This window comes from Bos indicus x Bos taurus, chromosome 1, assembly GCF_003369695.1.
Source record: "Bos indicus x Bos taurus breed Angus x Brahman F1 hybrid chromosome 1, Bos_hybrid_MaternalHap_v2.0, whole genome shotgun sequence".
Lineage (NCBI taxonomy): Eukaryota > Metazoa > Chordata > Mammalia > Artiodactyla > Bovidae > Bos > Bos indicus x Bos taurus.
In genome coordinates this window covers 71,215,887-71,243,169 of record NC_040076.1, presented here as the reverse complement: position 1 = coordinate 71,243,169, position 27,283 = coordinate 71,215,887, and the positions used below count along the sequence as shown (strand labels likewise).

The 27,283-nt window shown below is 53.7% G+C and overlaps 1 protein-coding gene across 1 annotated transcript; it reads left to right on the top strand.

The window, feature by feature from the left end:
• Window positions 1-1,109: 1,109 nt before the first annotated feature.
• Window positions 1,110-27,074, top strand: MELTF (melanotransferrin). Its single transcript, XM_027537516.1, has 16 exons — window positions 1,110-1,337; window positions 3,104-3,258; window positions 4,529-4,628; window positions 6,861-7,043; window positions 8,643-8,799; window positions 9,973-10,040; window positions 12,871-13,058; window positions 13,592-13,772; window positions 14,821-14,972; window positions 17,464-17,560; window positions 18,477-18,671; window positions 19,559-19,715; window positions 19,817-19,884; window positions 21,659-21,846; window positions 24,237-24,435; window positions 24,892-27,074. The coding sequence occupies exons 1-16, from the start codon at window positions 1,289-1,291 to the stop codon at window positions 24,972-24,974; spliced, it is 2,220 nt and encodes a 739-aa protein (XP_027393317.1). The 5' UTR covers window positions 1,110-1,288; the 3' UTR covers window positions 24,975-27,074.
• Window positions 27,075-27,283: the final 209 nt, after the last annotated feature.

The window sequence follows — 27,283 nt, the reverse complement described above, 5'->3', positions numbered from 1 at the left end:
CTCTACCCAAGACAGGGAGGGTCTCATTCCTGGGTACTCATGGCTGGGGGGGCGGGGGGGGTGATGACCAATGATGAGGCTATAAATGGAGGTAGATCACTGAGTAACCATTTCTGTTAGATCACTGAGTAACCATTTTTCCGTTCCTCATGCCGTCAGTATACATGGAGAACTACAATTCCAGTCTACTGAGAGCAGTGCTTCTTAAACCCTGCTGTGCACCAGAATCTAAAACATAGATTGTTGATTGTCTACCCCTAGAGTTTTTGATTCAGTGAGTTGGATGTGGGCCTGAGAATCTGCATAGCTAACAGGTTCCCAAGTGATGCTGCTGCTGTTGATTTGGGGACCACACTTTGAGAACCACTGGCCTAGACAGACAGACAACCCACTCTTTTGTCCCTCACCTTCTTCACTCTCTTCCTCCTCTCATCCCCGTCTTTGTCTTTTCTGCTTCCTCTTCTTCCCCGTCTTTACTCTCCTTCCCATCCACCAAAGCATGATGGGATGGGCCAGGCTCTGCCGGAGACCTGGGCTCCAGTTCCAGCACTGTCACTGTCTGAATGTGTGACCCAGGGCAAGTCACTTACCTGCTCCAGATCCAAGAAGAGGCAGGGAGATCCCCCCACCGCCAGTTTCTCCCCAGCCAGGACCGCGTCAACTTGAGGTCATGTCTATAGCCCCACATTCTCTGTACAAACCTGTGTTTGAAGAGATGCTGGTGAATGAATTCCATTGCTTTTGAGCTTCCTGCCTTCCAGCTCATGCCCTAGGATTCTGACCTCTTCATCTTTCCAAACCTGAACTTTCCCCTTTCCAGTGGAATAAGCTATTGGGGATCTTTCTAGGACAAGAGAGGGATGTTCTGGAATAAGGGGCAGACTGTTAAAGGGAGAGAGCCCAGAAACACCGGTCAGCTCGGGGAATCAAGCCCTAGACAGCAGTTACCTGACTCTCAGAAACAGCTATGTGTGCTTGTCCAGGCCTAGGAGCACGGGGATCAGGAGACTTGAGAGACTACTCCACCACCCACTGCGCACCTGCAGAGGCTCCAGCAGGGGGCACCAGAGGGAAGGGCAGGGCCACCCAGGTCAGCCCAGGTGTCCAGTCGAGGGTGGGCGGGTGCACGCTAGAGGCGTGGACGCCACCAAAGCACGCCCCGGCCGCTCATAAGGAGCTGAAGGCCAGTGGCAGAGAGGAAGGAGGAAGAAAGCCCCGCTGCTGCTGACCCTCTGGGACCTAGAAGTAGACAAAATCCGCGCCCAGCCCAGCCCCAGCTAGCTGCGCCATGCGGGGTTCCAGCGTGGCTCTGTGGCTCTTCGTGACTCTGCGCACTGGTGAGACCCCGCCGCCCGGCCCTGGGAGAGGGAGCTGGGACGCGGGTCCTGGGTTCTCCAGCCACAACCCCCACCCCCAGCCACAGGAGGGTCTCGCGGGCTGAAAAGTGTGTCCTGAACTTTGTTTCCCAGGAAAGAGGGGAGATTAGGAAAGGCGCGAAGGACGACAGAGGAGCACTGTACTAGCACGACAGTACTAGCACTGACCCGAGCAGACCAGGATGTCTGGAGGGCTTCTTGGAGGAAGCGGCATTGAGCTGGGCATTGAAAAAGCGTAGGTAGCCAAGAGAGGCGCCGGCAGAGGCATGGAGGCGAGAGTCCTGGAATGCGGAGAGGTCCGGAGAGTGAATGCTCTCGATGCCTAGGAAGCCCAGGGAGCGTCTAGGAGCCAGAGAGGCTCTACTTTTTCCGGAGGGAGGCGGGAGAAGACTCTGAGAGACTGGAGGGGAGGCGAGAGATACTGCCCTGGAGGCCGCTCCAGGGTGCCCAGCATGGACAGAGGAGGGGGTGCAGGCAGGGTCTTCTCCTTTGGCAGTCCACTCCCAAAGGAGTCAGGATCCCTGACGCTGAGACTTGAGGTGGGACCTCCGGGGAGCTGCCCGGCTGCCTGCAGGGATCGCGGGCAGAGGCTGGTGAAAGGATGGCTTTAAGCCACTGCTCTGACCATCAGTACAGAAAATGGACCTGCCACTCCGGTCAGGGCCAGCAGTTGCCAGATCTACCAGGGTGCAGGTTTGGAGCACTGGAGAGGGGAGAGCAGTTCTACATCCCTGGGGCGGAGCTGGAGGAGGCCAAGAGAGGCAAAAGGGAGACTGGAGGAATCTGCAGTCTTGACCCTTCGAGTAGGGATGGGAAGCACAGACTGCCCTGGGAGGGTCCTTGCCTGGTGGAAATGGACCCAAAACCTCAGGGCAGGCCTGGCTGGGAGGGTGATTAGTGGAGGAGGCTCCCTGCTGGGCCCCTAGACTGGAGGCTCTCTGGAACTCTGACCTGGTCAGATCCCAGGACCCAAGAGGGTCCCCACCAGAGGAGGAGCCTAAGTGGAAGTCAACTGAGGACCCTGTATCCTGACTCTCAACAGAGGTTTACTTTCTAGCGCAGAAGGTATTGCCCTCATCTGCTTTCTCAGACAATAAAACAGGCTCAGAGAGGTCAAATAAGTTGCCTGAAGCCACCAGCTGGAGGAAGAGGAACTTGAGGCCAACCTGCTGACTCCCCTCCCTCCCCTTGTCAGGGGCCTGGAGCTTTGCCCACAGAGGGTGGGTCTGCGTGGATGTAACCACCGATGCTCCAAGGGGAACAAGTCTCCTCAGGGGGCAGCCACAACCATTTCCTGGTCTCAGGTCCCAGTTTATGATGGGGGCCCAGGGACACTGCTGAGGGTGAGGACCCAGTCCAGCACTCTCTTGCTAGAGGACACAAAGTCTCAAGAGGGGCAGGAACCAGCCGGTGCTCCTTCCATCCACCAGGCTGTGCTCCAGGCCGGGGAGGGGTGGGGGAGGAAAACCTGGCTGCTACACTGGGAGACCCTCCCTGGCCAATGCAAAGGGCCAGATGTCTGCCCCCGGGCAAGTGCAGGGAATGCATGGCCCACACATGGCTTTACAGGTGAGCCCAGCCCTTTCCTGGGCTGCCACACCTCTTTGTGCCCTAGCACCCCACAGTGGGAGGGCAGGGCTGTGTCGAGGAATGGCTATTTGTGCTGAAGGGTCCCAGAGTGGGCTGGGGCTGCAGGGGCCTGGCCTCACTGTTCTGCCCATCCCCAGTGCTTGGCGGGATGGAGGTGCGGTGGTGCACCATCTCAGACCCAGAGCAGCAGAAGTGCAGTGACATGAGCAAGGCCTTCCAGCAAGCAGGCATCCAGCCCTCTGTCCTGTGTGTCCAGGGCACCTCCGCTGACCACTGTGTCCAGCTCATCACGGTGAGTCCTCTCCCTTCCGTTCTGCCCAGACAAGAGGGCTGTGACTCAGGAGGAAGCACACAAGAGCTTCATTCACCGGGAAAGGTTCCCAAGTCCCCCTGCCAGGGCTGGGCGATAGGTGCGCCTGAGTTTCCCTGGTAACAAGGGCCAGCCTGTTTCCTGCCGAGGAGGGGCAGGCCAGGCACTGGGAGGCCCCGGGAGGGCCCTGCTCAGGCACTGGTGGGGAAAGGTGTCTGAGAGGCAGAGTTTCCTTACACAGAGCCCTTCTACATGGGGGACACGACCTGCCCCAGCCAGGGGAGCCCGTACCACAGACAACTCAGTGCCCCACAGCAGTTTCTCCCTCCTCCCTGGACTTTTCTAGAACAGGGCTTGTTTCTTTTCTGGGACAGTCCTGGGTGGGTGCGTGGGGAGTGGGAGAGATTTCCTGAGTGGTGGGAGGTCTGCTAACTAGCGCTGACAGTTAAGAGGCAGGACTTTAGTACAGGACAAGGTGTGGAGGGAGGCACTGGGGAAAGGAACAGGGCACTTGGATCTTCCCTCCAGTTCAAGCCCGGATATGCCCCCAGAGCAAATCCAGTCAGAGTCCATGTGGCCAGGGCTTGGATCCACCATAAGAGTGGAAAGCAATTATGTTGAATCATCATTCTATCATGACCCCATTTGTGTTTTTTAAAACGAAAAGGAATAAACTGAACTGAAGAGAGCATCTGTAGGATTCAACCTGCATCTTAGAGAGAAAACCCGGGAAACAGGTTAGCGGTAGAGACAAGGGGTGGAGAAACAAGAAAGTGAGGGACACTCACTTTTCACTGATTTTCATTTTGTGCTTATTTTTAGCTATGTGTTTCTATTATAGTGCTTAGTCGCTCAGTCGTAGCCCTCCAGGCTCCTCTGTCCATGAGACTCTCCAGGCAAGAATACTGGAGCAGGTTGCCATACCCTTCTCTAGGGGATCTTCCTAACCCAGGGATCGAACCCAGGTCTCCCCATTGCAGGCAGCTTCTTAACCATCTGAGCCACCAGAGTCCAATAAAATTAAAAATAATATAATTAGAAAAATAAGGCGAGCCCTTGGTCCTGATGAGGGGAGACCCCTGGGCCCTGGCAAGAAGGGGCCTGCAAGGCTGAGCCAGGATGGGGCTCCTGGGCCAGATGGAAGGACTGTGTGCACCCCCAGGGCTATTCGAGGGCAGGCTGGTGGGCATCCCCAAGCTCCTGGCTGAGCAGCCCTGGGGCCAGGCTGCACTGACCCACATGTTCCCAGCAGGCCCAGGAGGCTGATGCCATCACTCTGGATGGAGGAGCCATTTACCAGGCGGGGAAGGAGCACGGCCTAAAGCCTGTGGTGGGCGAGGTGTACGATCAAGGTCAGAGGGCAAGTGGGAAGGGTGGCAGGAGAGAGGAGGTCTCTCAGCGGTGTGTCATTGCTGGACTTGGCCCGACTCCATAGCCCCCGAGCTGGTCAGTGGTCCTGTCCCCAGAGTGTCCTGCCCCTGAGACCCGGGGGTGCCAGAAACACGCAGGGCTGACCTGAGTTTGTTCTTCCTCATGGGGAGCCCAGAAGCCCCTTTTCACCCATCAGCTCTTACTGAGGGGCTGCCCCACACCTGGTATAAGGCTGGGCATGATAGCCAGGTGAAGACGGCATCAGTGAGGCCCAGCTGCCTGCATCCCAGTGACCTCTGTGAGATACAGCAGGCAGTGGGGACGGGCCGGACAGGAAGTGGTGACCAGGATCTGCAGAGCCCAACAGACCATGAAGACCAGGGTTCTGTCCTTGCCGTCATCTTCTGTGACCCCTGATGCCCTCCACACGCCCTCCTCCGGACCATAACATCAGGACAGTGATCCCTGCCTTGTCACGTGGATTCAGTGAGCGGGTCTGTGTGCCCCTGACATGTGGGTGCAGTTGGGAATGTGGGTCCTGCGCTCACACCACACCTGCCTCTGGCTCAGCTGCTGGTTGGATCCCCTCCCCACCTGTCCAGTGCCTCTAGTCTCTCCAAGCCCAGCTCAGCTGTCCCCACCAAAGAGCTCCCCTGGGCCCTCCCACCGCTGCAAAGGCCTCTCCTTCCTGTTTTTCAGAGCACTCACTCACTCCACAAGGTCCTGTCCCCTCTGTCTGTCTTTTTTGTCCTCAGCACAACGAGTCCCCTGAGGCAGGCCTGGTCCGCATCCTTGTATAGCCCCGGTGCCTGGTACCCAGCACAGGGTCTTACTTGGTCACTTGATAACTGTCAGAGGACACAGGACACGGTCCAGCCCTGCAAACCAGCCAGCCTTTCCACTCAATGGCCAGAAACAGCCCTGCCTCGTGGGCCCCAGACACAGCTCTTCTTTTAATTAATTCAACATGTCAATTGAGCACCTCCAACCAGTCATGAGCATAGACTAGTAAACAAGAGAGCCCGTTCCTGCCCTCACAGAGCAGGAGTCACATGGTAAATAAACACCAAATGCTTCAGTTACAGATGTGCTGGGTGCTGTGAGCACAGTAACGGCCATGCAGGAGAAGATAAGGGCGATGGGCGACCTGCTGACATAGAGCAGCAGAAGGGCTTCTCTGGAGATGTGAGCTCTGAGAAAGGCCCAGAGAGGAAAGAGCTTGGTGCATTCCAGGAGCTAGAAAGGATGGCCACACTGGGGAGTCAGGGGGTGAGACCCGATGGGGCTACTTAGATTGGCACAGGCCAGCCTCAGGTGTGCAGGAAATTACACCAGCTTGGTTTTCTCGAACTTAACTTCATTCTGATCATGGGCATCTCGCCGCCCCGGGCAGCTGTGTGTGTGTCCGTGTGTGTGTGCTGGGATGCTCCCTGGTCGTCGGACCCCATAGAGGAGTCATCCCTGTCTTGTCTGAATAGCCTCTTCCGGGCAACATTTGGTCCAGGGGACTCTTTTGCAAGGCTTAGACCCTTGCCTGCCCACATGCACCCTATTCATCTGACAGTCATCAGGTGACCAAGTGAGACCCTGTGCTGGGTTGGGGGCTACACAAGGATGCACACCAGGCCCATCTTAGGCGGCTCACTGTGGCTATTTGGGATAACTCACTTGAGTGATTTGGGACCACATTGCTAGTGTTTCTCTTCCAGTCTTTCTATCCTCCCACCCCCGGCCCAGCACTGAGAAATCACTTTTTCTAATCTGGGGGAAGCCCCTGCCCTGCTCCCTCTGCTCCTCGCAACCACCCTTATTCCCATAACAGGACACCATTCCCTCCGTTCCTTTAGGTTCTCCTAAGGGCCTATACTTTTGGAAAACAAAAGACTTACAGGCTACTGCTGTTTTTGGTCTGGCTGCAGAGCTCCCTTGATGTGTGCAAATGTAGTGCCAGCTGGCTTGGGAAGGAAAAGGGGGAAATTAATGCATGAATTACCATCTCAGGATAATAGGTACCACCTGAGGCTGGCGGGGGTGGGGTCTTGTGATGACATGTGCATTGCACCCACTTGCTGTCTCAGTACTAGAACGGTGCACATGCGTGCGTGAGCACATCCACACGCACCCTTCCCCCTCCACCCTCCCGGGCAGGGTCCCAGCCTCTTTTGCAGCTTCTCCCTTGCCACCCTCACTACTCTCCTCTCCCCTCCTTCTAGAGATTGGTACCTCCTATTATGCCGTAGCTGTGGTCAAGAGGGGCTCCCAGGTGACCATCAACACCCTGAAAGGCATGAAGTCCTGCCACACGGGCATCAACCGGACGGTGGGCTGGAACGTGCCCGTGGGCTACCTGGTAGAGAGCGGCCGCCTCTCGGTGATGGGCTGTGACGTGCTCAGAGGTGAGGGCTAGGCCGCCAGAGGCTTCTCCTGCAAGGGCTCTGCATTTCCCCTCATAGGATACCCTCTCCCCAGGCTCACCTTCACGGCACCCTTTAAGGAGCAGCACAGTCCCCACTCCTCTGGGCCTTCGGGACACCTGGTCAGTGACCACTCCCTCCTCTCCTGCTGGCCGGCCTGGTGTTGCACCACTTACATTCCTGGTTGGTCGGCCCCTCCAGGCACTGGGCCCTCGTCCAGGCTTCCACAGCACAGCCAAGCACAGGGCCCACAAGAGGCCCACAAAGCCCACCTCGTAGGAGACGGTGAATCGCCCAGGAGAGCCTTCCATCTGCGGCAGACATGGTTGCTATTTCCATAAATGTGCCATCAGCTTCACAGGGTCAGAAGCTGTATTTTTTCAGGACTCAGACGAGGCTTGTACCCAGGAAGCTCACAAGTAGCTAATCAGAGCCCCACATTGATTCACAGGTGGTGAGAATAGGGTTGTCCTGCAGACGAAATGTGTCCCTGAGAGTTGGGTGAGGGCGGGGGTTCCCGGGGGGCCTGGCCGGGAGCCCAGAGCCCTGGTTCTCATGCTTTGGGCTTCTTTTCCCAGTCAGCCACGGGCCATTGTGCTGTGTCAATCTGAGGTGGCCTCCAACACGTCACAACTACATTATTATCAAACTTCCTTCTTGGGACTATAGCACACCTCAGAGTTTCGGGTGTCCCCAAACCCTGTATCCCTGAGCAGGCTGCCTCCTGGTTTGTCTGCACCTGGGAGAGCATGTCGTCTTTCAAAGCCCAGACTTTTCTGTGGGAACACGAGTGAAAACATTGGCTCAGCATGGCCTGCCCTCAGAAAGATTACACAATGAACTTCACTCTTCTCCCCTGCAAAATGGGGAGGTTAAGACTTACTACAATGCTGTGGTTTGGAGGACTGAGATCCTGCACACAGTGCCTTTGCAGTATGCACAGGGTGTGCGCTCGCTGCTGGGAGCTGCTGTTACTATGAGCTCAACTTTCATACCTCCCAGTGGGCTTCTCACAGTGGTGCACACACACAAACCCATAGACTACACACATGCGTGCTACCTCTGCCATCAACACACATACACAGATACTCTGCCCCCACAGAGCCTCATGCATAAGAACCTAGAAGCCATGTCCTCTCAAACAGTGACCAGGGGTGGGAGGTTTACCAGCCACTTGGCACATTTATTAAATATCTACTGCCCTGTGAGGACGCAGAAAGACTGAGAAAGGAACCCACCTTGGAAGAGCTTGGTTTAGCCAAGCACGATGCAACTGGCCCAGTGTAGTACCAGCGTTTGCTCACCCTGCATGGCACTAGGGTGTAGCTGGGCACAGGATAAATATTTGCCAAGAGGGTGGACTTGGGGCCCGGGTGCTTGAAGAGGCCCCCAAATCCTGCAGATCCTGACCCTCTTCACCAACCAGGCCTCCTGAACGGATCCAGTTCCCCAGGTCTGCTCAGACTGGAGTCTGCAGAGTCTAGCCTTCCTGACTACAGCCTGAGTGGCCCGAGCCCTCCCTGGAGGATGGGGTAGGGGTCTGATGCTGTGTGATTGACCCCCCTCTGTCTTCTCCCACAGCTGTCAGTGACTATTTTGGGGGCAGCTGTGTCCCGGGGGCAGGAGAGACCAGTTACTCAGAGTCCCTCTGTCGCCTCTGCCGGGGCGACTCCACTGGGGAAGGAGTGTGTGACAAGAGCCCCCTGGAGAGATACTACGACTACAGCGGGGCCTTCCGGTGAGAGGGGCTGGGGTGGGGCCACAAGCACTGGGAAAACACACCTCGTCATTGAATGGGCCCCTAGGGGAGTGGTGATGTCAGCTGCCTCTCATCAAAGCACCCTTTTTATAGTTCATGTGCCTGGTTGGTTTAAAAACCTCAAACCAGAATATGCCAGACAGGATTTACTCATAAAATCAACATGTTTGGTATATTTAGAGAAGTAAGGGCTCAGAGAGAAGAAAATGGCAAAAAGGGCCCTTTGCTGCTCCCAGATCCCCATTCTGGTGTCTGGGGCCAGCAGGGAGGATGCTGGAGTGGGGCAGTGTGGCAGGGACCCCCAGGCGTGAACTCAGGGCTGGCCTCTCTTTGCTCCTATTCAGGCTGGCCCTTTAAATCAGTGCTCCATGGAGACAGGAGTCTCTTAACTGCTTGTGGGGCCCTTCCATCTGTCCACAAAAAAGGAAATATGCCTGGTGGGGGCTGGCATGGAAGTCTCCTGGTTCTTTCTCTCTGGTTACAGTGTTTCCATCTGGAACCCCAGTGTTTACACCCTACGGTGTAATAGGGGAAATGAAGTTTGGGGCACAGAGGAGAAATGGTTCTTGGTCCTCCAAGTCAGAGACTCACCCACCCTGCCTCTCCTGGACACATGCCCCAGTCCAGTCCCGGCTTGTTTGCTGACTGTAGGGACCTGGGCAGCCCCTTTGCCCAGGGGCCCTGACCTGCCTCCTTCACTGGGCAGTGACAGATGGAGGATCCATAAAGTCCTGGGCCCTTCCACACAGGGTTGTTGATGTGGCTTGAGAAGGTCTAGCCCAATCCCCTGCCTTAGGACAGAGTCATCTTCAAAACATCCTGAGCGTTAAGGCTGCCGATAAAGCAGCTGCCCTATGAGCACCTGCTCCTTTCAGGCCCCAAGCTCAGCTGCACAGAATCTACATGGATTATAAAGGATCTCTCTCTAGGGGAGCTGCTTTCTCATCCCTACTTTAGAGGCAATAGAGGTTAGGAAGGTTCCACAATTTGCCAAAGCCACACAGCCACACAGACTGGGGAACTGGAACCCGGGCTGCATGACTGTGAAACCCATGCCTGCCGAGAGCCCACCCAGCACAGCCCAGGCCAGACCTCCCGAGGCGGAGGATGGCAGCTGGACCCCAGCCTGCCTTATTGCTTCCACCTGCGCAGGTGCCTGGCAGAAGGGGCCGGGGACGTGGCCTTTGTGAAGCACAGCACAGTGCTGGAGAACACAGATGGTGAGTGGAGGGGCTGGCCCCCAGCATCGGGTTTCAGGCCCCGTAAGCCTCCCTGATGGAAAAGAAGAGCTGGGTCTCACCAGTGGAGCTTAAACTGCTCTGCGCACAGGGGGGCTGAGGAGCCACTCTGCCTGCTCTGATACATATCTGGCCGTGGGTTCATTTTCCTTGTGAAGATTGGGTTCTGCTTTTGAAAAAAAAAAGTTTATAAACCTCTGCGTTCAGTTAAGTTCAGTTCAGTCACTCAGTTGTGTCCGACTCTTTGCGACCCCATGAATTGCAGCATGCCAGGCCTCCCTGTCCATCACCAACTCCTGGAGTTCACTGAGACTCACGTCCATCGAGTCAGTGATGCCATCCAGCCATCTCATCCTCTGTCGTCCCCTTCTCCTCCTGCCCTCAATCCCTCCCAGCATCAGAGTCTTTTACAATCAGTCAAATCTTCCCATGAGGTGACCAAAGTACTGGAGTTTCAGCTTTAGCATCATTCCTTCCAAAGAAATCCCAGGGCTGATCTCCTCCAGAATGGACTGGTTGGATCTCTGTGCAGTCCAAGGGACTCTCAAGAGTCTTCTCCAACACCACAGTTCAAAAGCATCAATTCTTCGGCTCTCAGCCTTCTTCACAGTCCAGCTCTCGCATCCATACATGATCACAGGGAAAACCATAGCCTTGACTAGACGGACCTTTGTTGGCAAAGTAACGTCTCTGCCTTTCAATATGCTATCTAGGTTGGTCATAACTTTTTTCCAATGAGTAAGCGTCTTAATTTCATGGCTGCAATCACCATCTGCAGTGATTTTGGAGCCCAAAAAAATAAAGTCTGACACTGTTTCCATTGTTTCCCCATCTATTTCCCATGAAGTGATGGGAGCAGATGCCATGATCTTAGTTTTCTGAATGTTGAGCTTTAAGCCAACTTTTTCACTCTCCTCGTTCACTTTCATCAAAAGGCTCATTAGTTCTCTTCACTTTCTGCCATAAGGGTGGTGTCATCTGCATATCTGAGGTTACTGATATTTCTCCCAGCAATCTTGATTCCAGCTTGTGCTTCCTCCAGCCCAGCATTTCTCATGGTGTACTCTACATGTAAGTTAAATAAGCAGGATGACAATATACAGCCTTGATGTACTCCTTTTCCTATTTGGAACCAGTCTGTTGTTCCATGTCCAGTTCTAACTGTTGGTTCCTGACCTGCATACAGGTTTCTCAAGAGGCAGGTCAGGTGGTCTGGTATTCCCATCTCTTTCAGAATTTTCCACAGTTTATTGTGATCCACACAGTCAAAGGCTTTGGCATAGTCAATAAAGCAGAAATAGATGTTTTTCTGGAACTCTCTTCCTTTTTCTATGATCCAGCAGATGTTGGCAATTTGATCTCTGGTTCCTCTGCCTTTTCTAAAACCAGCTTGAACATCTGGAAGTTCACAGTTCACGTATTGCTGAAGCCTGGCATTAGGGATGTATTGGGTTATAATCATTTAAAATTTTGATGATAATCTAAGGAAATCTAAGAAAGTAATTATTTAAAGAGTTGTCTTTAAAGATTGCAAAAAGACTGATAAGAGCAAAAGAGTGGTATTGACATAAATGTGCAAAGTAGTGAAGTAATATGGCTTTAATTGTCCCTAGTGAAGGAAAACGGGAGTGGCAGATTGAAATACCTAAATGATGCATTTGTCTCAGGGGAAGGCCAAGCGATCCCCCAGAATTCTATTACAAAGGTTTTGTAGCAGTTTAAAAATAGAGGAAAGTTGAGGAGTGGAGAGAGAATGACACTGAGTAATTGTTGAGAGTGCTATAAATTATCATGCAGTCATTAAAAATGACCTTTATGGAGTTTTACAAACTATTACTTTCTTGGTTTTTTGGTTTGTTTTTAAATAGCTTTGGAGTGAATAGAGTGTTTGTGATCACACAAAGTATCTTTTTCCCTCCTATTATCTAGCAACGGTTTATCCTCCTCATTTTAAAATTTAAAAGTCATTAAAATATTGTTATGTAGGGCCATCTGTGGTATATTTTATTGCATGAGTTACAATCCTTAAAATTAGTCTTATTAATATTCCTGTTTGGTGTTGATATTCAGTCTTATAAAGGAGTTTTATGGAAAGCTTCCAGTAATGTGGAAAAATATTTTTAAATAAGTGAAAAAAATATAGGATGTAAAATTGCTTACCGTGTATGGCTTTAACCATATTTAAAATGGTTAGAGGATAGAATAGAAAAAAAAAACATGGAGGAAAAATACCAAAATATTAATAGTTGGAGTGGTGGGGGAAGCTTCGAGAATTTGCCCTCTTCTATCTGGGCCATGGTTCTGGAAAATTTTGTCGGGGTTTGTTTCCACCATTGCCCTATGCTCGGAACTAAATTTAGTGCCAGATGGTGGTGGTGAACTCCCGATATATTTCTCTCTCATCCTCGGTTTCTCTTACTTTCTTATTCTTTTTGTCTTTAATAAGCAGTTCTGTTTATATGTGTTATTTTATTATCAGATATCTCAAATCCTTTTTATTAGAAATTGGTGACAAATTTAAAATGTAAGTAAATAGACACAGTCTATAGAGACACCTGATTTTGTACAGTGCAGCCACCAAGCTCCTCTTCATTCTGAGTTCCGGTTCTCACCTCCTGGTATGATTCTGGGTTCTCACTTCTTGGTGTGGTTTTGGTTCTCACTTCCTGTAAGGGTCGCTTTTCACTGTGTGTCTGTGGTCTGTGACACCCTAGGCTCTCCCCAGGCCCCCTCCCAAGGGTCCTCCCCGATGTCCTCACCAAGCCCCACCCAGGACAGGAGTTGGCTCATGACAGGATTCCCATCTTCCCAGGGAAAACCCTGCCCTCCTGGGGCCAGGCACTGCTGTCACAGGACTTTGAGCTGCTGTGCCAGGATGGCACCAGGGCTGATGTCACCGAATGGAGGCAATGCCATTTGGCTCGGGTACCAGCTCACGCCGTGGTGGTCCGGGCCGACACAGATGGAGGCCTCATCTTCCGGCTGCTCAATGAAGGCCAGGTGAGTTCAGGGCACCCCACACAGCTTCTTGGGGTGGCAGGACCTTCTCATCTTTCACCAGGGTGGGAGCTCAGAGCCATCCAGGGGCTGCACCAGCCAGAGCAGGGGCAGGACCCAGAGGCAGAACATACAAGCAAATAAACAAAATGACTAAACAAATAAATGTCAAAGTACACCATTAATTAAATGTGGTGTATAATGTTTTACTGATACCGCTGCATAGAACAGCAGCAAGTTTCTGCCCACAGGCCGCACCAGCTTTGGTTAGTTTTGTTCATCCTGCCACCGAATTCGGCCCCACTGCTTGTGCTCAATACCATTGCACACCTGAGCCTTAAGCCATGTGTTCAGTCAGCTGAGTGTGAAAAGGCAGAATGCACTGGGGAGTGCAAGGGAAGGAGAAAGCTCATGCAGTCCTCAGAGTGGGTGCCTGGCCTGCAGGCACAGGAAGAAGGAAGCGGGAGCTGAACTAGGAAGAAAGGATTCTCCCCACAGTACATCATCAGCCCCCACCCCTGCCCCTTGACACACAGCGTCTGTTCAGCCATGAGGGTAGCAGCTTCCACATGTTCAGCTCTGAGGCCTATGGCCAGAAGAACCTGCTATTTAAAGACGCCACCTCCGAGCTGGTGCCCATCGCCACACAGACCTATGAGGCATGGCTGGGCCGCGAATACCTGCATGCCATGAAGGGTCTCCTCTGTGACCCCAACCGTAAGTCTACCTTTCTCTTCTCCTGCTGGCCCCAGCCTGACTATGGGTGTGGTCAGGCTTGCTGGAGAGGTGGCCACAGGAGGACACACACCCCAGGAGGTGTGTGTGCTTCTTGGCCTCAGTGGGAACCTGTTTCTTCCACCTCCCTGCCTCTCATGGTTGGGGAAGAAGCATCTCTGGAGTCAAATGGCAGCACTGTACCCTGGAAACCCTACCTGCTCTGGGGGGTGGGATCCAGAACCCCAGGGTCTGTCTTGAAGGGTCTCTGCCCCTCCACCCAGTATTTGTCAAGTCCTGTCTTTCTCCCTCCACAGTGGCTTACTCCTCCCACAATGCCCCCATCCTCCCACAGTGCCTCACTCCTGCCACAATGTCCCCATCCTCCCACAATGCCCTCATTCTCCCACAGTGCCTCACTCCTCCCACAATGCCCCCATCCTCCCACAGTGCCTCACTCCTCCCACAATGCCCCCATCCTCCCACAGTGCCTCACTCCTCCCACAGTGCCCCCATCCTCCCACAATGCCCTCATTCTCCCACAGTGCCTCACTCCTCCCACAATGCCCCCATCCTCCCACAGTGCCTCACTCCTCCACAATGCCCCCATCCTCCCACAATGCCCCCATCCTCCCACAATGTCCCCATCCTCCCACAGTGCCTCACTCCTCCCACAATGCCCCTATCTTCCCACAGTGCCTCACTCCTCCTCCTCACCATGTGGCCATGGCCCTGGTTCTGGCGCTGTTTCTCATCTGGACCCTTACAGTAGTCTACCAGTGACTTCATGCCTCTAGCCCCCACCCCCATGTATCCACCACCTACAGCCAGAGAGATGCTGTGCCTCAAGGCTTCTCACAGCCCCACGAAAGGGATTCTGTCCTCACCTTTCTGGGTAAGAAAACAGGATCAGATGGAGAAATAACTTACCTTTATAGCTAACCATGGAAAGAAAGAGCCAGAATTTCTCTTGGGTCTGATTCTAGGCTCTTCCTGCTTAGGGCCAGCCCCTGATGCAGGCCAGTGTGATCACATGCTCACACCCACACAGGACTGCCCCATTACCTGCGCTGGTGTGTGCTGTCCACGCCTGAGATCCAGAAGTGTGGAGACATGGCTGTGGCCTTCAGCCGGCAGAGGCTCAAGCCAGAGATCCAGTGTGTGTCAGCCGAGTCCCCCCAGCAGTGCATGGAACGAATCCAGGTGGGAGCTGGGTCCAGAGGGCAGATCCGCCCAGGTGGGCAGGCAGTGGCAGTGCCTGGGATGGTCCTTACTGGCCCTCCCTCTGCCTACTTGGTCTGGAGGATACAGGGCAGCCTGAGTAGAAGAAAGTCTCCTATGACAATTCCACAGAGAGAGGGGAGGAGGAAGTTGCCACAGGAAGCAGCCACCACCCCTTGGCGAGGGGTAGGGGAAAGGCAGGGAGAAGGGGGCTATTTCCCTTGGGGGAGCCTCAGAGACTCCTCCCTGCTAAGCAGGTGGGTCAGGAGCAGAAGGACCATGGGACTGGCCCAGCTTGGCACTAATGACCCTGTGGCCTTGGTCAAGTCCTTTTCCCTTTCTGAGTCTCAGTTTCCTCTTGTGCACATCGATGGGTGGCATTGGGTCATCATTTATTAAACTTCAATGCAATCAGAAATACATTTTACATCACAGTCTAGCACACAAAAAAGTTTTCTTTCAGAAATAAACCTGTAAAAATATATATCCCCTGTAGAGAGGTATGAAACCAAACAGTGTTCACCTTTACTAAGTACAATGTATGCTAATAGTTTCTGTGTATTCTATCCTAGTCTCATTTTTTTAAGCTTATCGTGGCCCATTAAATTGATTAAGCATTCATTAATATGCCTGCCACCTGACCCTGGTCTTGAGACCCATTCAGCTCTGTCCTGCTTTGCTTCTATGACTGGAGACTGAGGCCAGGAATGGGAAGCAGTCCCATGGCCCTGCAGTCAGGGCTGAGGTCCTACTGAGGTCACAGGGGTCTCCTCTGCTCCTGGACTGCTTCCTTCCTGTTTTTTTTAAGATCAACTTCAGGCCCCAACCCCATCAGAGTGGGGCCTGATGGTGAGGAGCTCTTTTCAAGGTGGTCCTCAAGTGCAGACCAAGTCACATGCCCTGGGGTGTCCACCCTGCCCCAGCCAAGCAGCACATTGACTTGAAAAGAGGCAAGCGAGCAGGAATGACATGGGGCCAGGATCATGACACTAACAATCTCATAAGCACTCACTTCCCACGTACCCCGCACTGTGCTAAGCCTTCATGTGGGTGATCTCAGTTAATCCTTATGACGACACTTGTGGGGTGGGTATGACTACTATCAGAAGTGGAGACTGAGTCTAGGGGAGGCTGAGGAGGTAACTTGCTCCAGGACACCCACGTCAAGGGTGGGGGAGCCTCTCTCCCCAGAGGTTGCCTGGAGCCTGGTATGGCACTGAGGGAGGAGAGGCCAGCTGGAGTCAAGGAAGGGAGATTCAGGGGTTGGGACTCTTCTTTCCCAAGTCGCGGGCAGGCTGTCCTGTGGAGGAGTGGCTGGTTGCAGGGGGCCCAGACCAGGCAGAGCTGCAGGGAGCTTAAGCTCTCTCCAGGAATAATTCCTCTCTTCATCTGAGCTCACAGAGGACCACGGGAGGAAAGGGCTGGCATTAGGGGGGTCCTGAAAACCCCAGAAAAAGGCTCAGAGATCCTCAGTTCTAACTTCTAAGGCTCTCAGAGATGATGTCCAGTGTAGCTCTAATATCCATTTCCTGCCTGACCACAGTGACCCAGGCAAGCAGGGGTCAGCTGGCCTGGCCCCTGGGCTGTGGTTTAGGGTCTGGGTTCTTCCTCAGCATCGCAATGTGTAGAAGGTCTAAATGGGAGGGAAGGGGTGCCCCAGAGATGCCCCACTAGGCTCAGAATATCAACATCACTGCCTTTATTCTGTCATCATAACTTCAAGCCTCAGCTCTGGACCGTGGGGGGCACCTTCCTGGGGTGCCGATGTCCCCTCTCTCCCTGGACCACCTCTTCCTTGGGGTATGGCTTGATTATCAGCTAATCTCTTTGCAGGGTCTGAGGAGCCACCTGTCCAGAGGCTTCAGAATGGACAAGTGGGGATGGGGCACAGGTGACCGGAGGGCTCTAGAGGCTTCTGAGGGGGGACGGACCTGGGCTACTCCTGAGGCAGGGCTCTATCCTTCCACCCTGGAGCCTCCTCCCGTAGACCCTGAGACTGTCTTCTTTGCAGACCCGGCTCGTTCACCCATTCACAGGCACATTTGAGAAGCATGTAAAGCACTCCTGCTGTGTGCCAGTCCTTGGCCAGGTTCTGGGGGTGCAGTACAATGCCCAGGTCCCTGAGGCTGGGGAGCCATGGGGAGACCCACATGGAGTGCAAGAGCAGGCGCTGTGCTAGGTTCTGCTCAGAACAGGGTCTGGCAACAGGAGACCCTCAGAAAACATGTGCTGCAAGATTAAAAGACACCCATGAATGGGAGTGCTGATGCTGGACGGTTTCAGGCCTCTGGTCCTCCAAGCATCCTTACAAGGAGAGGAAGGGGCAGATGGGACAGGATAGGGTTCCCAGGGGAAGGGAGCCTGAGGCCAGAGTTCCTGAGAGACCCAGCTTTGGCACCTCTGTCAGATCCTGACACCCAGAGCTGTCTGGGGACCCACCTCAGCTTGACCACTCTTTCTGTCCCCTCTGCAGGCTGGGCAGATTGATGCTGTGACCCTAAAGGGCGAGGACATTTACACAGCAGGGAAGACATATGGGCTGGTCCCAGCAGCCGGGGAGCACTATACCCGTGAGTGCAGGTGCCAGCCCATTGGCCCCAGTGGGGAGGTGGTTGATTTTTTTTTTTTACAAAAACTTCTCTAAAAAGTCTTTCTCCCAGTTGCTGTCTGTCACAGGAAAACCACTCTGGCCCCAGGAACAGTGTACCCACCCAGTCACTGGAAGCCTGGCAGGCTTTAGTGAACTTTCTGTGAAGGGTCAGAGAGTAAACACTTCAGGCTCTGAAGGCCACATACAGACTCTGCTGCATGTTCTTTTTTTAAACAACACTTTAAAAATATAAAAATTATTTTTAGCTTGCATCCCAGGCTGTACAAAAACAGGCTGAGTAATTTGCCAGGGTCTGAACTAGAAAGCCTCCTCAGCCTCTTCCATCCAGACCATGTGGCTCATGGCAGGTGGCCCTGGGACCCACCTTCCTGTCAGCTCATGAACACCTTTTCAATGGCCGGGGCCCAGGTGCTCTGTCCCTAGGTCTACTGACCTCAGGTCCACTCCACTTGGACATGAGAACTCTCTCATCTTAGGGAAAGCGCATCTGCAACCTCAGCTATGCCTCCACTTTTCTCCCAGAAGGTGAGAAAAATACCACCTGAGTGTAAGGAAAGAAAGAAATTCTTCTGGTTTCAGCAGTTGGAGCTGCTGAAAAGTGGAGCCCCACAGGCTGCCCCTCAGCAATGAGGGGACACGCACAGGTCTCGCTGCCAGAAACGCTCTCTGAACACCCGCCTGGCTCTTGGCCTGGGCGCTGTTGAGCCTGGGCAGCCAGGGGAGCAGTGCATGGGGCCAGAGCCACTGCTCTGAGGTCAAAGCAACTGGAGGGAACAGATTGCAGGCTCTGGCCTGGCTCCTGCTCAGCTGAGGCCACTAAGCACAGACGAAGGGCCTCACTGGTGTCCCTTCCCCCACTGGTGTCCCTTCCCCAGCGGAGGACAGGAGTAACTCGTACTTCGTGGTGGCTGTGGTGAAGCGGAACAGCTCCTATGCCTTCACCCTGGATGAGCTGCGGGGCAAGCGCTCCTGCCACCCAGGCTTCGGCAGCCCCGCGGGCTGGGACATCCCTGTGGGCACCCTTGTGCAGAGGGGCTTCATCCGGCCCAGGGACTGCGACGTCCTCACAGGTACTGCCCCCCGCAGACACACACACGTGCAAGCTCTTCTTGGGGGTTCACTGGGGTCAGGGCCAGTTCTGAGGGTTGAGGTCCTCTCCCAGCAGGACCCCAGAGAAGGCAACCCCAGAGAGATTTCCTCTTCCTTTTTGACGTGCCCCTTGCTCTCGGGAAGGTTAGGGAATATTCTTGGCCACACCCAGGACAATGGTGTCTGGTTCTGTGGAGGGTACCCCTACCCACTTACTCAGAGTGGAATATTTTCAGTGGGGCGGGGAGCAGGCCAAGTGCATTGCTCAAGGCCTGGCTCACACTGTCCTGGCTCACAGGCTGTCTAGTCCAGTTACTGGGCATCTGGGGGACCTTGTTGGGAAGTGGCCAGCCATCTATATAAGTGCTGAAGAAGACACGTTTACCCAGCACCTACCATATGCCATAGGCAGGGCCCTCCCTGGGTGTTAAATCATGCACATTCATGGTGCAAGGAAGGCAGGAGGAAGCTGGCTGAACACACACCTCTGTCCCGGCTGGCACGTTGGAGGAAAATAACACATCTTTTTTCTAACCACCCACACAAGCACATGTAAGGTGTTAGGACTGGCTGCTCCCACTCCCAGACAGCTGGGCAGTTGCTCTGACTGCAACAGAAGAGTTTATGAGGTAGTGAGTTCCCTGTCCCTGAGGGAGTTCAAGGGAAGGTGGGTTCTCTTATTTAGACAATCTTTGCATTCCCCCATCCCCGTGATCCTCACAGGAGGGGACGTGCCGCTCTGAGCTGAATGGGCAGGAGCAAATGGGTGGCCTGGAGCCATAGCACCAGGCAAGGGGGGCAGATCGGTGGGGGAGCAGTCACCCTCTCTGCCATGGTCCCTCAACACAGCCCTCTCCCTCTGCCCCAGCGGTGAGTGAGTTCTTCAGTGCCAGCTGTGTGCCTGTGAACAACCCCCAAAACTACCCCTCCTCACTGTGTGCACTCTGCGTGGGGGATGAGCAAGGCCGCAACAAGTGTGTGGGCAACAGCCAGGAGAGGTACTACGGCTACAGTGGCGCCTTCAGGTACCCGGTGGGCTGGGGCCGGGCGGCAGGGGAGGGGTCCTGGGGCCAGGGGCCAGGATGGGACCTCCTGCCAATACCTGTCTTGACTTCTTGTGTGGCAGGTGCCTGGTTGAGAATGCAGGGGACGTTGCCTTCGTCAAGCACACGACGGTCTTTGACAATACAAATGGTATGTGTCGGCCCTGGGACATGACAGGGCCAGACTGGTAGGGCTCTTCCCCATCTCCCGCAGAATCCAGCACCAGATGTTCCTGGCACTGCAGGCCAAGTGGCCCAGGGAAAGACTGAGTCTAGAAGGCTCTGCCCCTTGGGGAGCCCAGGAGCCCAAGGGCCAAACAGTAAGAACAGGCCTCGGGCTACATGTCCAAGTGCACAGGCCACCTGACAGTCTATGTCTCTGGAAGCCAAATTCCCATTCTACCAAAATGGTAGCCACTCAGTCCGTTTGGAGAAACCCCGTCCAGGGCGTTTACATGGCACCAAGGTGTGTGGGTTGGGTGGCAGGGACCGCTCGCCCCAGGGTCTTCAGTTCACATTAGCAGCTTGTGTTTGTTCCCGAGCGCGTCAGTGCCGTGCGCAGGGAGGTCACCGCAGCCCCAGGGTGCGTGAGGCAAGGCACGCCCCCCATTCACATCATGAGGTGGTGTTTTTCTCTGGAGTTGCCTTCCTGGTCTCCACTGAGGAGAAGAGGCCAGGAACTCTTCTCCGGGGCCCCAGGCCCCCACCTGAAGTTCTACTGGGTTGCAGGCCTGTACCTGACTCCCCTGCCCTGTTCTGTTCTCCCTCCTTGGGGAAGGAGAGAGAAATGGATTTTGCATTTTGAAGACTGGAAACTATTTCCCTTCAACATTTTTTGTTTGCGTTTTCTGTATGCCCTGCCTACACCCCAGGCTTTGCAACCCCAAACACTGGAAGCTAAGTCTTCTCCACTCTCTCCTAACACATCTCTTCCCAGGAACTCAGGGCAGAAAGGCAGAAGGCCTGAAGGGGAGGTGGAGATTGGTGAAGGGAAAACAAGATATGCAGGGAAAAAACATCAATCAGTATTTCAAAACTCAGATTCCACCATGCCTATGGAAAGTCACTAAGGCTGAAAACCAGTTGCCTCAACAGAGCTGGAAGGGTTCCAGCTCACCTGCCAACCACCCACCAACAGCACTGGGGGTCATCCCCCAGAAGGAGGGAGCAGTGAGCCCTGCCTGGGCCCAGCCTGTGCCCTCTGTGTCCTGGGCTGGGGGTTCAGGGAGGAGACGGGGCCCTTGTGAGGTTCACCTGCGGAGAGGCACCCACTTCCCAGAGCCACTCAGATTTTTTTATCTCTTCTCAAGGACCCACCTGGAGTTCCTCCTGGAGATAGAAAGGCAGTGTATACTAAGTGAATATACAAAGGCACAAAATAATGTGATTCCCGAAAGTAGTGTTTGTCAGGAAGCCTTTGGACCAGCCACTTGCATCAGAATTACTGAGTTACTGGTTTAAAATGCAGATTCCTGGGTCCCATTCTAGCCTACCTGATGAGATTCTTTGCAAGAAGGGGCATTTGAAATTGCCTCTTATAGATCAACAACACGTGATGTTTTATTCCGTCTGGCTTGAGAATTTCAGCTGTTAGGGGAGAGTCCATCGTACCCTCAAGCCTGAGACCTATGACACAAAGATGGAGTTCTTTGCCTAAGAGTGATTAAGAGCCTGTTCCTCCACCTGTAAAATGGGAGTGATTATATAGTTCATTGCTACATAGTACATGCTTCTTATTCCCTACAAATAACATTATAAGCCCAGCTGGGTTCTCTCATTCTGGTTATAGATAGAGCAGAGCAGTTGAAGAGTGGAGAGGGTTGGGGAGCTGGCCAGATATCACCACCTCTCCCCAGTCAAGGACTTGGGGTCCCTGAGGAGAGCAGTCTGTCTATCCTCTCCCCCACTCTGCTTCGTCCCTTCAGGCCACAGTTCTGAGCCCTGGGCTGCTGAGCTCATGTCAGAGGACTACGAGCTGCTGTGTCCCAATGGGGCCCGGGCTGAGGTGACCCAGTTTGCAGCCTGCAACCTGGCACAGATACCATCCCATGCTGTCATGGTCCGTCCAGACACCAACATCTTCACTGTGTATGGACTGCTGGACAAGGCCCAGGTGAGCGAGGGCAGGAGCTGCCCCGCTGGGTGGTTTGCAGGGTGGGGATGGTGACAGAGGCGAGCCAAGCCCCTCAGTCACCTCAGTCTACCTGGAGCAGACTTCAGGAGAAACTGAGGAAATTCTAGGGAATTTCTCAGAAATTCTGTGAATGTCACTTAGTCAAGGCCATCCCTCCAAGCACTGTCCCCTCTGTCTCCTGTGTCATTAATTTTCCCTTCTCAGCCAGACCATTCCCACCAACATACAAACCTGCTATTACTTCTGCTGCTGCTGCTGCTAAGTCGCTTCAGTCGTGTCCAACTCTGTGCGACCCCATAGACGGCAGCCCACCAGGCTCCCCCGTCCCTGGGATTCTCCAGGCAAGAACACTGGAGTGGGTTGCCATTTCCTTCTCCAATGCATGAAAGTGAAAAGTGAAAGTGAAGTCGCTCAGTCGTGTCCGACTCTTAGCGACCCCATGGACTGCAGCCTACCAGGCTCCTCCGTCCATGGGATTTTCCAAGCAAGAGTACTGGAGTGGGGTGCCATTGCCTTCTCCGGCTATTACTTCTACCATCCTGTAAAAACAAGTGAACCTTCTTTTGGTCTCACATCCCCTTATAACCATAACCCCACTCCCATTTATAGCAGAATTCCTTCAAAGAGCCATCTCTAGTCTGGAATCATCAATTCCTCCTTTCCTGACCTCTCTTAAGGATGGAGACTATTCCAGATAGGCCCCTCCAGGTGCTGAGACTGCCTTGGTCGAGGTCTCACTGGCCCGTGCTGCTACATCCCGTGGCTGTTTCTCAGTCCATGTCTCCCTGGCCTCTCAGCAGCACTGGCTGCAGCTCCCTCTTCCTGAAGTTCACCGCCCTCCTGAATGCAGTTTCCCCCATGCCTGCCTGGCTGTCCCGCCACCTCCCCAGCCTCCCCTCCATCCCCTTTGCTGGCTCTTCCTCATTTCCCTGGCTGGTAACCACTGGAGCACCCCAGGCTTCATCCTAAGCCGTCTTCACTGTCGCACCTATACCCCTATTGATCTCATCTAGCCCCATCGTTAACTACCATCCGTATAGTGATGACTGCTAAGTGTACATCCTCAACCCTGCTTCAGTCTCACCCTTTAATCTCAATTTGGCAGCTGCCTATTAGACATTTCCATTTCTAACAGGCGTCTTGACCTGAACAAGTCAAAGTTGGACTCCTCTTTTTCCCTCCATCTTCCCCACTTCAGTGAATAGCAGCCTCAGACTTCCCATTTCCTCAGGAGTCAGGTCAGACTCCTGTCTTCCTGTCATGCCCTACTTCCAGTCAATCAACAAATTAACTTTCAAAACACATCTGAAATTTGAACACAGGCCATCTGACAAGACTGCCCCAGGTTCCAAACCTTCCCCTCTACACACCCCCAACCTGATATAGACTGAAATTGACCTCATTTCCCTCCTTCCATAAGCACCACAGACTTGCAGAGCCAGCTGACCCTCCAGGCCAGTTCCTAACCTTGGAAATGATGTTTAATCTCATCTTTCCTATGGAATCCCTCTGTCTCAGAAGTTCTTAACTCTGGGTCTGTGGGCTTCCCCAAGGTTCCCGAAACCCTCTGAAGTGATGTGGGGGAAGAGCCCTGTATGGATGTGCACTTTTCTGGGGAGAAGGCTGAGAGCTTTCATCAGATCCTCACGAGGATCCATGAGTACCCCCAAAAGATCAATAGCCACCTTACTCTTTCTTTCCCCTTTGACCAGTATTTGAAGGCTGAAGTGGGCATTTGTCCATGCTCTTCTGATGTCCTGTATTGTATTCCTCATTTCTCACATCCCTTCTGGCCTTTTTACTGACTGTCTCAGGGCAGGAGCCATAGCACACTCACCCTGAGAACCCTCAACAGGGAAGAGAACAGCTCCTCAAGAACTTCTTGAGTGTGAGGAGGGTGGGTTAGTAAAGGATATTCAACTTACCTAGTACTTTCTTAGTACTGGTATCAGAAGGAATGGCTCTCTTATGAAATCATTTTGGTTGGGGATAAAGGATACCCATAAAAAAGAGTGAGAAAGCCTGGTAGAAAAGGATGAGAAATGCTGAGCAGACTTAGCAGACCCCTCAGTAGTCTCACCCACATCCTCTCTCATTTCTGAGTTTTATTCCTGTGAAGGCTCAGGCTTCAATATCCAAGAGCTAGTTTGGTGTGATGTTTCTGGATGGCTGTCTTACTGTGGTGGCTCTGGTCATCTCTTATTCCACATCAGCTTTGGTGACAGAGGTCATTGAGTCGATGATTTTAAAGCAGAGTCTTGGCACCTGACTGTCCTTGCTCCTTGGTGCATAAAGCAATTAATGGCAAGTGATACCCAGGTGACCATTTGTAAGCCCAGGTGCAAAGCTGATCTGCTGTGTGCTTCCAGGACCTCTTTGGAGATGACCACAATAAGAATGGGTTCAAAATGTTCGACTCCTCCAGCTATCATGGCCAAGACCTGCTTTTCAAGGATGCCACCATCCGGGTGGTACCTGTGGGAGAAAAGACGACATATCGTAGCTGGCTGGGCCCCGACTACGTGGTGGCTCTGGAAGGGATGCTGTCTCAGCAGTGCTCAGGCACAGGTAGGGCGGGCTGGCAGGGTCACACCCCACAGAAGAGTGGGCACAATCCCTGGGCATCCTCCCAAGCCTTTCTCCCCAAACCTTGAGTGAACCGAAGGGCGCTCTGCATCTTTGCAAACGATCAAGATGAAGTGCCCTGAGAGGGTCTTCAGTTATAGCAGAAACACTGGCTGTGGAATCCAGACAGACCTGGATAATGAATATAAATGTTAAAAATAATCATCCAAAGAGGATTCAGGCAACTGCATAAATATACATGTAGTGTAATTTTGAAAGAAATGAATATGTAAAGAAACCAGGGGAAAGAAAAATTATAATAGGGTAGCAAGAGGGAGCCTGGAGTGAATTTAGTACACAAAAATACACTCCGTCTAGTCCTGCACATGAGTGGCAATGGGCCACAAACACAGCTCCTGGCACTTCAAGGCCCTTTACTGTCTGTGTTTAATCCCTCAGTGACCTCGGCCTCCAGGGTCTCCCTACTCCTGCTGCTGCTCCCGCTGGCCCTCACGGCCAGCCTCCTCCAGCCCTGCCTCTGAAGCATCTCTGGGCCAGCCTTGCCCTCCTTTGGAATGGAAACCTATTCAGAAATCTCTCTAAATCGGGCTGTTCTCCTCAGTAAATCCGGTTAACACTGCTCAGAGGAAAAAATGTGTGATGGGAAAGGAAGCGTGAAAAACCATAGAGCTCCTCAGGGCTGCAATTCCGACACTGAAGTTTCTGTGATTGCTTCAAAGTGGAATAAAGATGAATGTTAAAACAAAGTGCCCCCAACTGGACTGAGCGGGTCCCTCCTGCTGGAACCCAGCCTCTGCCTCCCAGGCACCACCTGTCCCTCCGCTACCTGGGGTGGCGCGCTGGCCCGCCTCCAGTCACGCCCCACCCACAGGCTGGCACAGCCGCTTCCCTGCAGGTCTGCAGGCTCCCACCACGCAGATCCTCACCAGCCTCGGGTTTGGAAAAGACCGGTTGCCAAGGAAACAGGCTGAACCTGAGCTTCCCACATGGCCCTCTCTGCTGGAACTCGCCCTGCTGAGCCGCCCAGGGGGGCCTGGTGAGATGACAGGCCTGCCGGCCCCTCCCTGCCAGTTACCACCTCCTCCTCTGGGGAATGGACACCGCACCCAGCACCTCCCATCAGCCCCCGCTCCGTCTGTCTCTGGACTCCAGCCTCCCTCGTGAGGATACTGTGTGTCTGTCTGTCCACTGAGGCAGTACCTGATGAGGCTGGAGCCAGGCCCTCCAAGGAGGCAAAGCTTCTGGGCACTCACAGCCCTTTGTCCTTGTCTTCTGCGGCTTGGCATGGCTAGGACCACCGGACCCCTAATTGTGCTGGGCTGGGAAGGCCAGGGCTGGACCCTAGGGATGAAGTCCTCAAGGGTCCTGGGGCAACGGAAATGCTTCTCAGAATTTTTACTAGGTAGGGGGCTTGATGCAGGGTTGGAGGTCTAAAATCTTGCCTAAATACCTGTCTGTGTAAGAAGGGCAGGCCTCAGAACAAAGTGTGATCTGTGTGCCCTGCCCTTTGGTGGTTCAGCTGCACCAGGCTCTGTCCTGAGGCTCAGCCCCGCAAGCAGAAATCCCCACTCCTGAGTTTCCTCCTCTTAGGCTCCATCACAGTTTACCCTCTCCTGCTCTGCTGTGATGTCCACCGCTCTGGAGCTGCTCCTGTACCTCTGGCAGCAGTGGTTTTCTCCAAATTAAAGGGTTCAGCCTTCGGGGCTACCCAGTGATCTCCAGGCGCTCAAGTGTGGGGGGTGCCTCTGAAGAGCTGGGGATGGGGAGATGCCATTCTGTTTGTCAGAGGAGCCTCAGGCCAGCGAGGAGCTGAGGGGAGTCCCGGCTCCTCAGGTGTGAGCACAGGGTCTCTTCCTCCCAGACATCCTCTGACTGGGCCCGAGGGCCACTCATTTCAGAGGAAGGCTCCATCCTCCCCATCCCCTTCAAATCAGTGGAAACTGCTGGGAGAGGGTCTCTATTATCGTCATGGTTGTTTGGAAAGCAGGAAAAAGTTCCCCAACTGCCAGCTCTTACTCTGAAATCTGCTCCCTTTAAAAAAGTAAAAAGAAGAAACGAGAGCAAGCCACCTTCGTCAGCAGGCTGGGAGCCGCGTGGGCCTGGAGCTATTTGCATCTTCATCTGCGGGGGCCTCGGGGATGCTGATGACAGGCTGGGCTCCCAGTGCTTCGCCCCCACCTGTGGGCGTTGGGATGGATCCCTTCCATCCTCAGTGGAGAAGGAGGCCACTGGCCGTGTCCTGGCTATGGTCACACCATCCTGAGGAGTCCTGGCCTCCACCCCACTGTGAGAGGCCAGAAGGAGCCGGCCTCAGCTACCAAGCGTGTACCCTCTTCTCTGAAGGAGCAAAATAATTCTTCTCTGACTTGATGATTGTTTGATTTCTTTTTCTTTTTTATTTTTCAAAGGGAGATTTGTGCAGTGAGGAGTGTATTACCATGTGGCCATCCTGGGCCAGTGTGCTGCCCAGGGTGTGACACTGTACTGTGAGCCCCTCAAGGTGTGACCTGCCTGAATGCTGGGTGGCTTCTGACTGTCAGGTGACAGCAAGGAGCCACCTCTGTGTTAGCACTCATGAAAGACGTTGGTTTGTTCTTTCAAATAAAGCCAAACAACCTGCACTGGCTGAGGCTTGGATTCTGATAGAAACTGCTGATGATGGTTCACTTTTTTCTTCTTAGGTGGGCAGAGGTCTGCAAGCCCCAGGTCACCCCCTGCCTCCCAGAATGACAGATTCCACTCAGAACCTCAGTCAGGAACCAGTCCGAGCCTCCATCCAGCGAGGCCCACAGCTCCCTTCTCTAGTATGGACTGGTTCTCTGGCCTCAGC